The sequence below is a fragment of the Elgaria multicarinata genome, chromosome 20 (genome assembly GCF_023053635.1).
Source record: "Elgaria multicarinata webbii isolate HBS135686 ecotype San Diego chromosome 20, rElgMul1.1.pri, whole genome shotgun sequence".
NCBI lineage: Eukaryota > Metazoa > Chordata > Lepidosauria > Squamata > Anguidae > Elgaria > Elgaria multicarinata.
The window spans coordinates 4901583-4919320 of NC_086190.1; the positions used below are offsets into that span (position 1 = coordinate 4901583).

At 46.9% G+C, this 17738-nt stretch overlaps 1 protein-coding gene across 1 annotated transcript; it reads right to left on the bottom strand.

The window, feature by feature from the left end:
- Positions 1-814: 814 nt before the first annotated feature.
- Positions 815-17180, bottom strand: LOC134411571 (trypsin-3-like). The gene is made up of 5 exons (XM_063145436.1): positions 17129-17180; positions 8502-8664; positions 6352-6493; positions 4505-4771; positions 815-964 (listed from the first exon to the last, which is right to left on the bottom strand). The coding sequence occupies exons 1-5, from the start codon at positions 17178-17180 to the stop codon at positions 815-817; spliced, it is 774 nt and encodes a 257-aa protein (XP_063001506.1).
- Positions 17181-17738: the final 558 nt, after the last annotated feature.

Sequence of the window (17738 nt, forward strand, 5' to 3'; positions counted from 1 at the left end):
AATAAATGGTGCAATCCTATCTGTGTTTACTCAGAAGTAAGTCCCATGATGCACAATGAGACTTACTCTGAAGTAGGCATGTCTAGGATTGAAGCCTCAGGGTGGGGCTTTCCACATGGAAAAAGAAAATTTTGAAGAGGCATTTGAAGAGAGGGAAAGAATCAGCATTATGAGCTTTTCTACATAAGGCATTTGTTTTGTACTCATCGTGACCTATTCACAGCTGTTTACAGGGTCTTTAGAAGTGACCCTCCAGTTTCGTTTCTGTGTCTAGAGAGCACTTTTGACACTTTTTTTAAAGCTGGGAAAATGTGGTTTTATTTGTGAATGCGAAAGAAAACACGTTCCCCCCCATGGGTGTATTTGTGCTATTCCACTATACAACATTGCCACCTAGAGGCCATGTAGCGGAACGGATACATTCTTTGTGTAGTGCTCAGATCTCAATTCTGTGCCAAAAACCAAGGTAGGTACAGCACATTAGTAGCCTTGTGTAGAAAAGCTCTATATCGCTGTTCTGGGAAGAAGTCCTGGGTATTAGTTGCATGGACTACGCCTCCAGAGGGCTCCAGATTGGGGAAGAGGGGAGATCACAGGCAAGGGGTACATGAGGAAAATGAAGCAAAATATAGGCTTGATTAAGATCATGCGGCAGAAAAGACAGCCCTCACCTTCACCCTTTTACCCTCCCCCTGAAAATGTTCAGATGCGACAAAACAAGTCCACAACGATGATGACGTTATTGTTTTCCCCACCACCACCGCAAAAAGATTATTTGGTCCTTGGAGGTAAATGTCAGGAAAGCAGTCATCTATTACTTCTTGAAGACGGTCTTGTAAATCCATTTCTGAAAGTTGGCCACTGCTGTGTAGACACCTGGGTACCTGGGACTGGCACAGCTGTGACCCCAGGAAACGATTCCAAACACACGTCCGTCGCAAACCAGTGGCCCACCGGAGTCCCCCTGGCCGCGGGGGGGACGGGACGGGACAGGACGGGACAAGGGAAGAAAAACCACAAAGGAAAAAAAATACAGTGTCAAGCATTGATGCGAAAACCACGTCAAAAGAGGTGCAAACACTTTGTTATGTTTCCAAAAAAAGCTCAATGTGTGAATGCTTTTCTCAATTTCATTAGGCTGTTTTAAAGCCTCCCCCATCATCCACCTGGTTTGAACTTGGAAGCACCAGAAACTCACGAGAAAAAAAGAAACTCACATGGAAGGGCAGGACATGATGAGTGGGAATTGTAGTTTCGTGGTAAAATCTCTTGGCATCTTACATAAGGCAGCATTTCCCAATCCAGCATCCTCCAGATGTTTTGGACTACATGTCCCATCAGCCCCAGGCAGCATGGACAGGGGTCTGGGATGATGGGGGTTGCCGTCCAAAACATCTAGAGGACTGCAGGTTAGGGAAGGCTACAGTACGCTCAGAAAAATATCCTACGATACTGTCATGTCTAACCCTACTGCCCTGTTTTGGGAGAAGATGTTTCAGGTAATCAATCAGAATCAGATTCGGACAGCGCCAGACACCAGCCAGCCTGTACCAGTGGGGGAGGAAGCTCTCACGGGCGATTCCCCAGCTGGGAGTCAGCCCTCTCCAGAGCTTATTTCCTCAAGGCCAAATCCTACACACTCGGTGGGAAGTGAACCTTCTTCCGGAAGTGAGCGTCCCGACAAGCTAGCTGATGCTAGGGTCTGCCAGAAGCTGAAATGCATGGGGCGGAAGGAAGGCATGAGAAAGTCAGTTAGATTATGCCAGAACCTGCCTCCACACCAAGCTCTCTGAAGTTACGGGTGTTTGGAAGTGGCTTCCTATTCTTCTTGAGCGGACACCAGCCAGCCTGTACCAGTGGGGGAGGAAGCTCTCACGGGCGATTCCTCAGCTGGAAGTCAGCCCTCTCCAGAGCTTATCTCCTCAAGGCCAAATCCTACACACTCGGTGGGAAGTGAGTGTGCTTCCGGGGGCGAGTGTTCCGAAACACTAACTGATGCTAGGATCCGCTGGAAGCTGAAACGCATGGCGCGTAAAGAAGCCGTGAGAAAGTCAGTTTGATTACGCCAGAACCTACCACCGCACCAGGTGCTTTGAAGTTATGGGCATTTGAGAAGTAATTTCTTTCTCTTCTTGAGCGGACAATTGTCTTGCTTAGTTTGCATAGTTTTGCCTAGGGAGTCGTTTCCAAGAGGTAGACTTTATTCAGGTAGAAGAGACCTTTGTTGCTTAATAAAAGCTTTGTGGATTACCTCAACATTTGCCTCTCATTGAAACTACGAGCATTCTGAGAGACACGACAGATACCATAAAAAGATACCTGCAGGGTGTAAAATGGCTGACTGCCTGATGCCTTCATATTCATGTGCGTTCATTTAGGTCAGCCTTCCTCAACCTGGGGCGCTCCAGATGTGTTGGACTGCAACTCCCAGAATGCCCCAGCCAGCTGGCTGGGGCATTCTGGGAGATGCAGTCCAACACATCTGGAGCGCCCCAGGTTGAGGAAGGCTGATTTAGGTGCATGCGTGTGTTAGAGATGGGAGATTTGTGAGATATGCAGGAAAGTATGATGGGCGGAATCCCAAAGTAATGACGACACAAGCAGTCTGTTCGAAGGCTGTTTTCACAAGGGATCCCCAAAGGCCGCCCTCCTGCCATAAAAACAGGGACAAAATTGGGACAATGACCAGGAAAATTGAGGCTGTCCTTACAGAGTGGGAGTCTCTGCCCATAGAATGAAGAGTGTGGTGGCCATAGGCATAGGGTGGCCATATGAAAAGGAGGACAGGGCTCCTATATCTTTAACAGTTGTATTGAAAAGGGAATTTCAGCAGGTGTCATTTGTATATATGAAGAACCTGTTGAAATTTCCTCTTCATCACAACAGTTAAAGCTGCAGGCGCCCTGCCCTCTTTTAAATCGGGTCACTCTAGTATAGCTCCTGCAGCTTTAACTGTTGTGATGAAGAGGGAATTTCACCAGGTTCTCCATGTATACAAATGACACCTGCTGAAATTCCCTTTTCTATGCAACTGTTAAAGATACAGGAGCCCGGTCCTCCTTTTCATAGGGTCACCCTACATAGGCATATCTTGGCATAAGGGAAGCCATTTTGGTACTGGAGTTGAACTGTTCATTAAAAAAATCTTGTGCCTGGTGTAGAAATAACATTCACTCTAGATGAACTTTGAAATGGGTGACTGTCAGGCAAGTTCCTCTTACAGGACAGACAGGAAAGAGCTAGCCTAACCATAGAAACTGCACAAAAAACTGTGGTCAGCTAAATTTCCTATTGAGTCAAAAAAAGTACTTTGCACACGCTCAGTTATTTCATGTCTGCATGACCAGAACTTGCTAATAAAAGCTAACCGCACCTAGCAAGAGGCAGAGAATGCTCCTTGGCAGAGGTGTGTTCCCTCTGTTGCAACGTACAAAATTCCTTTCTATCAAATGCAGGTGTGTTGGAACATAGAAAGCGTCTCCATTGTGATTTGGGCCACGACAAGATGAAACAAATTTGAAAGTGAAATGCTTTAATATTTTTAAAGCGCATGGGGTGATTCAGAGCATTTGCTCACTCTTATGCTCTAGAAGAGGAGAACATAGGAAGTTGCCTTTACAAGGTCATAGAATCATAGAATAATAGAGTTGGAAGGGGCCTATAAGGCCATCAAGTCCAACCCCCTGCTCAATGCAGGAATCCACCTCAAAGCATCCCTGACGGATGGCTCTTGTGGGCCTCTAGGGTGGTTTTCCACCTTTTGCATGGATTTCCCCCTATCTAAATTGTAAAATCCCTCCCCTAAGTTCTTCCTTGGCAGGGTCCTCTCATGATATCTTCTTTGGGCCCTGGTAATTTAATTCTCTTCTGCCGCTCCCAGACTGTGGAACGGCCTGCCGGAGGTGACTCGTCAACTTGACAGCATTCAAGAAAGCTATCAAGACTGATCTCTTTCGGCAGTCCCATCCAGGGGAATTTTTAGGATGTTTTTAGAATGTTTTTAGGATGTTTTAACAATGTATATTATGTTCTTAATTCAGTTTGACGTATTTTATATTTGCTGTTGTTCCCGGCCTCGATCAGAGCAGAGAGGCGGGTAGGAAATAATAATAATAATAATAATAATAATAATAATAATAATAATAATAATTCAATTTCGTGTTTTCATTCTGACCTGGCTCCCTGAGCTGCGTCAGGCAGCTTTGTCTAGCTAGCAGGCACGCTAATTCCCACAGTGCCCCAGACATAGTGTTGCTCTGGGGCCCTGTGGGAAATTAAAATGGCGGGTAGGCCCAGCTGCCTGCAGTGTAGTGTCATGGCCCCCTGATAAAGAAGGGGGGCAACAGGGAGTTCTTTGCCCAGAGACCCCCCCTCTCCAAGACTGAAACCATCTCCAGAAGTGCAAAACAGAAGAGCGTTCTCCTGAGAGAAGAAGGTCTCAGTCTTTGTAAAAAACGAAACAAAAGCAAAACTCCACGGCTAAGCGAAGGAGACCGGCGTGTACCTGGCACGCGTCTTTCCCGCCCGTGCTGAAGCCGGCGCAAATCATGTTCTTCGTGATGTACCCAGCGTACGAAGAGGAGCTGTTGCATTTCCACGTGGGGATGATGGGCAGGTGCACGCTGCGCAGCGTGTCTGACGTCCTCCCCCCGATGGAGGTGGTATAGCCCCAGCCGGAGACTTGGCAGAAGCGGCCGTCCCTCATGGTCACTCCTTGCGGGGGGAGGGGCACGATGGAGACAAAAGGGCTGTACGCCACAGGCCTGTTTAGCTGTAGGAGACACCAAAAGAGGAGGCGGTTCACGCTTTTACCAATCGCCCCTCCGGCATAGGTGAGTGATCGCCTACGACACATAAGACAGTAAGAAGCGACCACAGGTCTGTCTAATCCAGCATTCTGTTCACACAGTGTCCAACCAGCTGTTGACCAGGACATGAGTTCAACAGCACTCTCCCGCCCATGTTCCCCAGCAACTGGTGTGCATATAGGCTTACTGCCTCGGATACTGGAGGGAGCACATAGCCATCAGGACTAGCAGCCATGGACAGCCTTCTCCTCCAGGAATGGGTCTAGTCCTGTTTTAAGTCCAGGTTGGTCTCCATCACTACGTCTTGCAGTAGTTTAATTCTATGGTTTAACTATGTGCTGTGCAAAGAAATACGTTTACCTGATCTGAATTTCCCATCAGTGGGGTTCATCGGATGATCCCGTTGTGTTTTAGTATTATGGGAGAGGAAGAAAAATGTTTCCCTATCCACGTTCTCTACACCGTGCATAATTTTACACACATCTACCATATCCCCTTTTCTCTAAGCTAAAAACTGTCCCAGATGTTGTAAGCTTTCCTCATAAGGGAGTTAATACCAGCTCTTTGATCACTTTAGAGGATCGTCAGATGGGTGGGTGGGGTGAGTTGCGTTTCCCTACTGTTGCTCTTCCTTCTGCTCCTGTTGCACAATATTTCTTCATACAGGGAAGAAAGCAGCGGCAGCAACGACCACATGGCCCATTCACTGGGTGTTTTTTCACACTCCTTTTCCTTCTCACAGCAGGAAATGGCGGCAAGTTTCATCACAGCCAAAAAAACACACCAGATTTTCTGGGTCTTATTTTGTGACGGAAAAAAATGCAGAAGGAGCGGCAGATGCATGGGAGGATCACTGTGTCATCAAAATGTCCCGTGAGTGGCCAGTCGCAAGCATGCGATAAAATGCTCACCTGAAGAAGCTCTTAGCTGCCCTTTTCCGCTCTTTTTCTAACTCTATGATCTTCTTTATGTCCAGAAACGTACACAGCATTCCACTTGTGTTCGCATCGTAAATTTGTATAAGGGTAGGATGATACCAGCAGTTTTATTTTCGGTTCCTTCCTAGTTCTGCCTGCAATGGATTTTGTCTTTTTCGTAGCAGGGTCGACATTTTCATCCCTATCACAGGGAAGGGCACACTCCAGACTTTCAGGATCTACTTTGCCTGTTTTACTAGAACCCTGAGATGCAGCAATCAGAGACATTCACTTAGAATCAAAGGGTTCTGAGCTCAGGAATTAGTTTTGAGTACTGGAGCTGAATGCAGCTCACAGTCCTTGCAAACAAAAATTGACTAGTCCAAAGCTGCGCACTCCAAGAACCTCCAAATGACCTCCCAGAGAACATCAGGTGATGGCTCAGTGGCAAACAGGAATCCATATTTTCATGTAAACTTTAGCAACGTTCTCCCCCCCCCCCGCCCCAAAGTTCAGGACAAATTGTACAAATTAAATTTAAGATGAGAAAAAATGAGAAAGCGGGGGAAACGGAAAGAGACAGGTCTATTCATCCCTGGACCTCCCCAGAATGAAAGATTTGTTACCTTAATCAGCATGATGTCTGCGTTCTTGGACGTGGCACTATAGTTTGGATGGACCACCATGCGGGCGGGCCGGAACACCTGTTCCGTGCCTTCAAAAGTGGAAAGCGAATATTCTCCGGCCACGATCAGCATTTGATTGATCCTGAAAAGCAAGGCAGAAAAGGCAGAAAGCAGGGCATTTTTGACATGTCATCAGTTTGGGGCTGGGGGCACATTTGACAGTTTGAGAAATTGCCCTGAGCACCACCACAAAATGGCTGCCGTGCAGTGATGTAGTGGAGCCAGGCTGCCAGGGATGCAATACCAGCATTGTTTTATTAGCAGGGACACTGCTGTCATCTCCTACCTACCTCAGACTTCCCTGTTCCCTCTGAGCAATCATAAGAACAAAAGGACACAAAGAGAGCCATGCTTGATCAGGCCAAGGGTCCGTCAACTGAACTCCAGCACTGTGTTCACACAGTGGCCAAACAGCTGTTGACCAGGGATCCACCAGCAGGACATGAGTGCAACAGCACCCTCCCGCTCATGTTCCCCAGCAACTGGTGTGCATACTTCCCCTGATACTGGAGGTAGCACTTAGCCGTCAGGACTAGTAACCATTCACAGCCTTCTCCTTCTTCTCCAGGAATTTATAAAACCCTCTTTTAAAGCCATCCAAATGGAACACGAGGTGCGCTACGGGCGAGAGGCGGCTCCCTTCCGGCCGCGCTCCGCTCCCGAGACGGATTGGTGGCCACCACTACTACCGTAAATCCCATAATTTAACTCTGCAGAGCATGTTCAGAGGAGGGCAACCAGGATGATCAGGGGTCTGGAAACAAAGCCCTATGAAGAGAGACTGAAAGAACTGGGCTTGTTTAGCCTGGAGAAGAGAAGATAGAGGGGAGACATGATAGCACTCTTCAAATGCTTAAAAGGTTGTCACACAGAGGAGGGCCAGGATCTCTTCTCGATCCTCCCAGAGTGCAGGACACGGAATAATGGGCTCAAGTTATAGGAAGCCGGATTCCGGCTGGACATCAGGAAAAACTTCCTAACTGTTAGAGCAGTATGGCAATGGAACCAGTTACCTAGGAAGGTTGTGGGCTCTCCCACATTAGGGGCCTTCAAGAGGCAGCTGGACAACCATCTTTCAGGGATGCTTTAGGATGGATTCCTGCATTGAGCAGGGGGTTGGCCTCGATGGCCTTGTAGGCCCCTTCCAACTCTGCTAGTCTATGATTCTATGAAGAAGTCCATCCTTTTATCTGTCCTGAATCGCCCACCATTCAACTTCATGGGATGACCCCATCAGGTTCTAGTATTACGGGAGAGGGAGAAAAATGTCTCCTTCTCCCCATTCTCCACACCAGGCATACTTGTGTACATCTCCCCTCAGCCTCCATTTTCCCAAGCGAAATAATCCCAGCTGTTGTAACCTTCCCCCGGAATCATTTTCGTTGCTCTTTTCTGCGTTGAATTTTCTTCACTGACAAGCCGCCAGAACTTTTGCCCTTCCCTTGGGGATGTAGCTATCCAACTGATGGAAAGAGCGTCTCAATGCCCAAATTTACCACTGCACCATGGTGGCTATGGGAGGCGGGGCTAGTCATGAAGGACCACCCAAAAGACGGAGTTGCCTGCCCCTGTCTTAGATGAACTGGGGATGAGTTAGTATTCCTCAAATCCTCACGTTTTGAAGTTCCTTGTGGATGTTCACATCCCAGAGCCAATTGGAATGTTGATCATTTGTCCCAATTTTGAATTTATTCAACATTTCCTCATCGGCGCTACCCCAGAGAGGTCCGCCTGGCGCCTACACTGTACTCCTTTCGTCGCCAGCTGAAGACCTTTTTATTCACTCAATATTTTAACACTTAATTTTAACTTAAATTTAAATCTTACTGTTTTAACTCTGTATATTAACCTTATATCAATTTTGCTGCGTGGTTTTATCCTGGTTGTGCTTTTCATACTGTATTTTGTATTTGTGCTTTTAACCTGTTGGTTGTTTTATTATGGTTTTAATTTTTGTGAACCGCCCAGAGAGCTTCGGCTATTGGGCGGTATAAAAATGTAATAAATAAATAAATAAATAAATAAAAGTTTGGTCCAGCTCCCGCCATCTTGTTTGTCTCGAGATGCCCTCTGCGCCAGGCATTGCTTACCCAGTTTTGCAGTGTGCAGCAGTCAGAACCCAGCTCCGACTGACCAGTGCCCCGCCACAGAAGTGATAACCCGTTTTCCTCTTCAGAGACACCAGGTACTTGGAAGAGTGGGGCACGACTATATAGCCGCCGATAATGCGTTGGGGGTTGCTCTCTCCATCTGCTGCAGAGCAGAGATAATAAACTGAGATAATAAATTTATTTATTTATTTATTTATTTATTTATTTATTACACTTATATGCCGCTCCCATAGCCAGGGCTCTCTGGGCGGTTTACAGAAATTCTAAAATTGAGATAAAAACAAGTATACAAAATTTAAAATTCTAAAACACAGAACATACACACATAAAGCATTAAAAACCATTAAAAAAAAAACCCTAAACATGTGGGTGATTAAGATGTGCCACCATATGCCTGGGCAAAGAGGAAAGTCTTAACCTGGTGCCGGAAAGATAGCAACGTTGGTGCCAGGCGGGCCTCGTCAGGGAGATCGTTCCACAGTCTGGGGGCCACCACCGAAAAGGCCCTGTCCCTCATTGCCACACTCCGAGCCTCTCTCGGAGTAGGCACCCGGAGGAGGACCTTAGATGTTGAACGTAGTGACCGGGTATATTCACGTCGGGAGAGGCGTTCCGTCAGGTATTGTGGTCCCAAGCCGTGTAAGGCTTTATAGGTCAAAACCAGCACCTTGAATTGGGCTCGGAAACATACAGGCAGCCAGTGCAAGCGGACCAGAGCAGGTGTTATATGGTCGAAACTTCTGGTTCCCGAAATCAATCTGGCTGCTGCATTTTGCACGAGCTGCAGCTTCCGAACCGTCTTCAAAGGCAGCCCTACGTAGAGCGCATTGCAGTAAACAATAAACACAGATAATAAACCAACTTTGGTTTATTTCTGAACAGAGATAACCTGGCTTCAGTTGTCTGTGCTCTGGTAACAACCAAGTTAGACTACTGCAATACATTCTATGTGGAACTGGCCTTTGAAAGCAGTTCAGAAGCTGCAGCTTGTGCAAAATGTGGTGGCCAGATTGAAGACACAGTCAGGAAGGTCTGAACATGTCACATAGATCATCGAATGATCTCCTGGTGCCAAGAGCGTTTCCTAGGGTGACCCTATGGAAAGGAGGACTGAGCTTCTGTATCTTTAACAGTTGTATTTAAAGGGGAATTTCAGCAGGTGTCCTTTGTATGTATGCAGCACTTGGTGAAATTCCCTCTTCATCGTAACAGTTAAAGGTGCCCTCTTTTGTATCTGGTCACTGTAGCTATACTTTAGCAGCTTTAACTGTTGTGATGAAGGGGGAATTTCACCAGGTGCTGCATGCATACAAATGACACCTGCTGAAAACCCTTTTCAATACAACTGTTAAAGATACAGGAGCCCTGTCCTCCTTTCCATAGGGTCACCCTCCAGTCTTACCTTTTCAATGCCAGGTTAAAACTGCCTTCTGTTCTCAGCTATTTGGCAAGATATAACGAGTTTCTAATCAGTTCCTGGATTGTCTTTGGCTGATAGTTGAAAGAAAATGTTTTAAGATATAAGTTGCCTGTTGTATGTGTTGTCTGTTTTTATGTAAATTCACTTCCCTAAGATGTAGTGATGATGACCACCACTTTTGATGGCTTTAAAAGGAGGTTGGACAAATTCCTGGAGTAGGAGAAGGCTACCCATGGCTACTTGTCCTGATGGCTATGTGTTACCTCCAGTAGCAGAGGCAGTAAGCCCATGTAAGCCCTTCAATTAGTCCAAAATATGGCAGCCAGGCTGGTCACTGGTGCACCTAGGGGATGACCACATTACACCAGTTTTAAAATCTCTTCACTGGCTGCCGATTAGTTTCCGGGCAAAGTACAAAGTGTTGGTTATTACCTTTAAAGCCCTACATGGTTTGGTCCAGGCTACCTGCGGGATCGCCTTCTCCCATACAATCCACCTAAGGTGACCATATGAAAAGGAGGACAGGGCTCCTGTATCTTTAACAGTTGTAGAGAAAAGGGATTTTCAGCAGGTGTCATTTGTATGCAGACAGCATCTGGTGAAATTCCCTTTTCATAGCAATAGTTAAAGGTGCAGGTGCCCTCATCTCTTTTGTATCCGGTCAAGAGGGCAGGACTCCTGCAGCTTTAACTCTTATGATGAAGACAAAATTTCACCAGCTGCTACATGCATTCAAATGACACTTGCTGAAATTCCCTTTTCTATACAACTTTAAAGATACAGGAGCCCTGTCCTCCTTTTCATATGGTCACCCTAAATCCACCCCGCACACTCAGGTCCTCTGGGAAGAATCCACTTCAGCTAGCAAAAACTAGATTAACAACTGTTACCCAGAGGACCTTCTCTTCTGCTGCTCCCAGACTGTGGAATGGCCTGCCGGAGGAGATTTGTCAACTTCACAGTCTTTTAGAACTTAAAAAAGCAATAATAGGCCTATCCAGTGAAAATTTTAGAATGTTTTCAGGACATTTTAAAGATGTTTTAATCATGTATGATACGTTTTAATCCATTTTAATGTGTATTTTATGTCATGTTTTTTATACTATTTGTTTTATGCTTTGAATGGTTTTAGTTTTTGTGAACTGCCCAGGGAGCTTCAGCTACTGGGTGGTATAAAATGCAATAAATTTTTGTGAACCGCCCAGAGAGCTCCGGCTATTGGGCGGTATAGAAATGTAATAAATAAATAAATAAAAATAATGATATACACCAATTGCTGGGGAACATGGGTGGGAGGGTACTGTTGCACCATGTCTTTCTTGTGGGTCCCTGGTCAACAGATGGACCCTTGGTCTGATTCAACCTCAGGGCTCTTCTTATATTAGGCCTCTTCTAGAGTATTGCGCCCAATTCTGGGCACCACACTTCAAGAAGGACATAGACAAGCTGGAGCGTGTTCAGAGGAGGGCGACCAGGATGATCAGGGGTCTGGAAACAAAGCCCTATGAAGAGAGACTGAAAGAACTGGGCATGTTTAGCCTGGAGAAGAGAAGATTGAGGGGAGACATGATAGCACTCTTCAAAGACTTCAAAGGTTGTCACACAGAGGAGGGCCAGGATCTCTTCTCGATCCTCCCAGAGTGCAGGACACGGAATAACGGGCTGAAGTTACAGGAAGCCAGATTCCGGCTGGACATCAGGAAAAACTTCCTGACTGTTAGAGCAGTATGGCAATGGAGCCAGTTACCTAGGAAGGTTGTGGGCTCTCCTACACTAGAGGCCTTCAAGAGGCAGCTGGACAAGCATCTGTCAGGTATGCTTTAGGGTAGGGTGACCATATGAAAAGGAGGATGGTGCTCCTGTATCTTTAACAGTTGTATTGAAAAGGGAATTTCAGCAGGTGTTATTTGTATATATAGCGAACCTGGTGGAATTCCCTCTTCATCACCACAGTTAAAGCTGCAGTTGCCCTGGCCTCTTTTAAATCTGGTCACTCTGGTATAGCTCCTGCAGCTTTAACTGTTGTGTTGAAGAGGGAATTTCAGCAGGTTCTCCATATATACAAATGACACCTGCTGAAATTCCCTTTTCTATCCAACTGTTAAAGGTACATGAGCCCTGTCCTCCTTTTCATATGGTCACCCTACTTTAGGGTGGATTCCTGCATTGAGCAGGGGGTTGGACTCAATGGCCTTGTAGGTCCCTTCCAACTCTGCTATTCTATGAATAGCAGAAGCCACTCTCCCACTGCGGCTTTGAGAGGGCGGCTTCCTGGTGCGCCATTCCGAAGCCAGGATGCTGGGGCCTGGGGGGCGGCTTCAGAACGGCGCGCCTGGCTGGAAACCGCTCACCTGCCCAGGGCGCAAAATAGTCTGGCAGCGGCCCTGAGGATAGTGCACAACCTACTCACCATCTCCCTTCCCCGAGAATGCCTTGCCATTAAAGATGATTTTTCTCCTTATTTTAATCAATTGGTTTTGTGGAGGCAATAGAAGATCCACTTATTCCAGCATAAAAAAATGTATTGCTTCAGACATTTTATGACCAAAATCATATTGCTGAGTTTTACTACAGTTTATTTTGGGCTGTTTTATTAGATTAAAACAGCCGTTTTATTCTGTTTGTATCATTTTCACATTTCTTCCGCTATTCTGTTTCGGTTGTCATCCTGTTTTAAAAAGCATTTCACTAATCTGATATTGGGGTCCAATACACCCCAGTTCAATCACAGTTTTAGTACAAAGCAATGGGGTGTAGAAAGGAAAGGAGCCTCTCGTGCCAGCACTGGAGTCATTGCTGACTCCTAGAGGGACGCCTGCTTTCGCTGACGTTTTCTTGGCGGACTTTGTAGCGGGGTGGTTTGCCATGGCCTTCCCCAGTCGTGGTTACCTTTCCCCCAGCTAGCTGGGTACTCATTTTACCGACCTCGGGATGATGGAAGGCTGAGTCGACCCGAGCCGGCTGCCTGAAACCAGCTTCCGCTGGGATCGAACTCAGGCCGTGGGGAGAGTTTCGGCTGCAGTAACTGCCGCTTACCTCTCTGAGCCACACAAGGTGCAATGGGGTGTATTTGACAATTATTCCACTATATTGGGGGACAGTGGAATTGAGATGAAATTCAGCATGACAATTCTAACCCCTGGAACCACTGACTGCACTGAGCAGGGGGTTGGACTTGATGGTCTTATAGGCCCCTTCCAACTCTACTGTTCTATGATTCTAAAGGGTCGTCTGCTGCGGAAGCAACCTACAGTCCCATAGCTCTATCAATGCACATTTACAAGTGTAATAGGGTTACCTGTTTGGAAAGATTTTAATGCACCAATTTCAAACACAAAGTGACTAGAAATTGGAAAAGCAGCCTGACAAGGAGCGAGAACATCCAAATTAATGTTTCCTTAAGTGGAGCTGAGTGCCATGTCATTTCAGCGGGGGAGGATTTTTTTATTTTTTTTTGAAAAGTACTTTTATTTTGGGTAATAGGGCTCTTCGTGCTCTTCCAGGCCTTTGCGAGTGCTTTCTCAGTGTGTATGTGTGTGTGTCGGGGGGAAGGGTTTGATCACAAGCACAACCTTCCTGCAAAGCAGGCAGTGGCGTGGTGGCAAATGTTGACATACAAGCGCTCTTCAGAACTCCCCAGAGCCATATCCCTAAGGAGAGTCCAAAATGCAGCCAGCTCTGTTGATTTATATCTATATGTCAGTGCTGTGTGTGTGTTTGCAGTTTGAAGTTCTGGTGTCAAGGGTAGGCACGGTTGAGCCCCTGTCAAGGGCTCAGAACCCAGCAGGGGCTCAAAAACAATAGGCCCCTGGAGTTGCTCTTCTCCTCACCTTTGCCACCTGCCTCTCATTCTGGTCCAGACAACAGAAGCATTGAGGAGGAGGAGGAGGAGGAGGAGGAGGAGGAGGAGGAGGAGGAGGAGGAGGAGGAGGAAACGCCACAGCCTCCTCACTAGGGTTGTGCACAGGCCCCCAGACTCCCCTTGGAGGCCATTTTGGAGCCTCTGAAATTGCCCCGAATCCACTTGGGATGCTTCGGGGCTGGGCCGCCTCACTTCGGAACCGAAGCAAGGTTCACACACCCCCCGAAGCGGGTCAGCCTCGGAGGGTCCCTGGGTGCTCGCTGCGTGGCCAAACCCCAGGAAAGCCAGATGCAATCTGCCCGCCTTGACTTGGATTTGGGGGTTCAGCCCAAGGCGGTGCAGAGCCCCCCCTGCTCACTCCCTGGCTGTCATCCTGTCAAGCAAGAAACGGGCAGCAATGAGAGACCGCACGGAGGTTGTCTTGCCCCAGCATCCTCCAAAACCTGGTGCTGGTGCTGTGTGTGTGTGTGTGTGTGTGTATCCAGGCGAAAGAGAATAGTGAGCTGTCAGGGAGCAATATAGCAGTGGTTGGGGAGAACACAGATTCAAGGTTGCATCCACATAGAGTGCATTGCAGTCATAACAGCGCATTGCAATCCATCCTGCCCTGCAAAATTCTGAGAAGTGCAAATTTTGAAGGATAACTGAGTTTCGGTCCAAGTGCAAAATTAAGTAAATTGGCATCAGAAATGCAAACCAAATGAACTCCTCTCCCGTCCTTACCTGACACCCTAGAGGACTGCCGCGACTCAAGAGTAGGCATGTTGGAGAAAGCAGCAGCAGAACCAAATGGTTTTAGGTTTTTATGAATCCGACTCACAGATTCCACAGCAGAACAGGTTTCCCCCACGATGGGGATTCTGTAAATGTGCGGACCGTTTTCCTAACTTTCTGGAATTTTGCGCAAATTTAGTAATAGAAAAATATGCAACTTCAAAAAAAAAAAAAAAAAAAGGGCCGAAAATGCACATTTCCCCCAAAATGTGAAAATATGCATGGGGTGGTGGGTGGTGGGATTTATACATTTTGGAGGGATTTGCACCTTTTCACAGGCACAAATTTGCACATGTGCAAACACGGATTTGTGCAAATGTGGAAACTAAAAACACACACACCATGATTCTATCGACGAGCAGACAGCAAAACAAAGGTTGCCTAACAATCTGTGAAACACCGACAGAATGGGTTTTACACAAGCCATACATCCCTACTCAAGAGTAGACAATCCTGGTCTGGCTGATGGACTATTTGTCTGACTTGGTGTAAGAGGCATTCCTGATTTTAAAACACCACGTCTCCGCAGCCCAAAGCATGGCGGCTATTTTGGGGCATTTTTCTTTTTAGCAACCGGTGCTGGCATCTATTTATGCTCCTCTGTTTTGTAAACTGGAGAGAAATCTACCCGTTCTCTTTGCTCTCTGCAAACAACCCGGCAGGGATGGTGTGGGCGGACGGGCCTGTGGGACAGTTCAAATGGATCTCATATTCTATTACCGTCCTCTCTCTAACATTAGCAGGATGAGAATCATCGATTATTCATGTATCCATAATCATGATTTCTCCAGGGTGAGGTTGAGGAATGACCGAGTGAGAACTTAATTGGTTTTCACGAGGCTTGGAGCTATCGAAATCCAGAGCGATTGAACAAGAGAGAATGAAACAGGGCTGCAAGTCAGCTGGCTTCATCCGTTGCAGCTGGACACACTAACCTACGTCAATGACACCGTAGATTGACGCCCCTGGCATTCATTCCTAGTAACTCTTGCTCTACCACCAAGTTACGGTCGTTACCCAAAGAGGAATATAAAAACGTGAAGTGGGATCTCCCCAAAATAATGTTCCCATGAATCCCACAGCACAGGAGCATAAGAGCTCGGGACCATGAGCAACATTTGGGCGGTCCCCTTTCCTCCGGCCGCAGATCATTGGGTGATTCCTCGGTGTTTGTGCTGGTTTTCCTCCGTTCTAAGAGGTTGGGATGCCTCTTCAAAGGCTTCACTACTGGCAGGAAGACTTTTAAGTTCAAAGAGGCTGGTATTTCGGTCCCGCCCCCTTTGCCCCGCCCACCACTACACTAGGACGAGTGCTCCTGTTCAGGGTTCCTGCCAGCCCTCTCAAATATATATATTATATATTGTAAGAAAATCAAGCAGGGCCTTCTACCTCCTGGCCCCTTCCAGTTTTCCATTCACCATTTTCAATAGGACAGTCAACATTATTTGGCTATTAAGCGTGCTCACTCCTCAGTAGAATGCATTGGCCAGGGCGGGTTGCCTCCTTAGGTTTTGGTAGTTATTTTTTGTACTTCTGCAAACTTCAAGCACGGAAATCCCTCCTGCCTCTCACTGGCTCCCATTTGGCTATTTGGCACTCACCAGCTGAGTCGGCTATTAGAAGGTGTGATAAACAGAGCCCTGCTGGAATGGATCAAGGTGGGTCCATTTAGTCTAGCATCCTGTTCCTCAACCACAGCCAGCTAGATCATAGAATCATAGAATAGCAGAGTTGGAAGGGGCCTATAAGGCCATCGAGTCCAACCCGCTGCTCCCTTCAGGAATCCACCTTAAAGCATCTCTGACCGACGGCTGTCCAGCTGCCTCTTGAAGGCCTCTAGTGTGGGAGAGACCACAACCTCCCTAGTAACGGGTTCTATTGTCGTACTGCTCTAACAGTCAGGAAGTTTTTCCTGATGTCCAGCTGGAATCTGGCTTCCTGTCACTTGAGCCCGTTATTCCGTGTCCTGCACTCTGGGAGGATTGAGAAGAGATCCTGGCCCTCCTATGTGTGACAACCTTTTAAGTACTTGAAGAGTGCTATCATGTCTCCCCTCAATCTTCTCTTCTCCAGGCTAAACCTGCCCAGTTCTTTCAGTCTCTCCTCGTAGGGCTTTGTTTCCAGACTCCTGATCATCCTTGTTGACCTCCTCTGAACCCCCTCCAGCTTGTCTGCATCCTTTTTAATATGTCTGGGAAGCCCACAAGCACGGCACGAAAGGTGGCAACCATTTCTTGCTTGACCCCAAAATGAAGAAGAACTGCTTTCCGCAGCCGAGAGTAACCCACTCACCCCCAGGACTAGCACCACATGTTTTAGAAAAGGACAAGCACTGTCAGTCATCTCCAACCAATGCCTCCAGATGTGTCAGACTGGGACTTACAGTCCATCACATCTGGGACTATTAGATTGGAGAAGGCTGCCCTATATCGTCCTTGACAACATCCTGAGGATGCCACCTAGAAAGATGTCCATGTCTATAGCTGATGGTGGGTCTTCACCTACCACCACCACCACAAAATACCACTTACAATGCTGGTGCTTCCATACCTGACCACACCTGTGGACTTTCATCGCTGGTGAAGGAGAATCGACTTCCCATGTCACTCCAGGAGACCTTCTCGGGGTGGCCAGCTTTTGAACTGATCTGTGGAGCCGTACCTATAAAAAGAGTGCAGTCTGCAGCCGTGACTGGTTCTCTGAGTTTTCTCGTTTTCTTTTACAGATTTTCAGTACAGATTAGAAGGTTTCTCCTGTTTCTACTTTCCTCTTTACATTTTCTCTGGCTCGCTCTGCCTACTATCCCACTCCTGAATTCTGCTTTCCAGGGAGAATTTCTAAAATGAATTCCAGAATTAGAGCAAGCGCAGTTTGCCGCAAAACTCCATTCTTTTCATTCATTTGCATCTCCTCCCCTTTGCGTTCTTTGTGTGTGTTGACAAAACACTGCAAAAAAGGCAGTCTTGATGGGATTGTATTGTAGGGTTGCATCAAGATTCTTTTTGTGCAGAGTTTTACCACTGCCTATTTGTGCAAATATACAAAAGAATTTAAAGATGTTATCAGTTCTTAAATACAGAAAAATCCCCAACCCATACACACCTCCCCAAAATCCCCCCAAATCCCCCCACCCTCAGCAATAAGCCTAACTGTTTCTCAG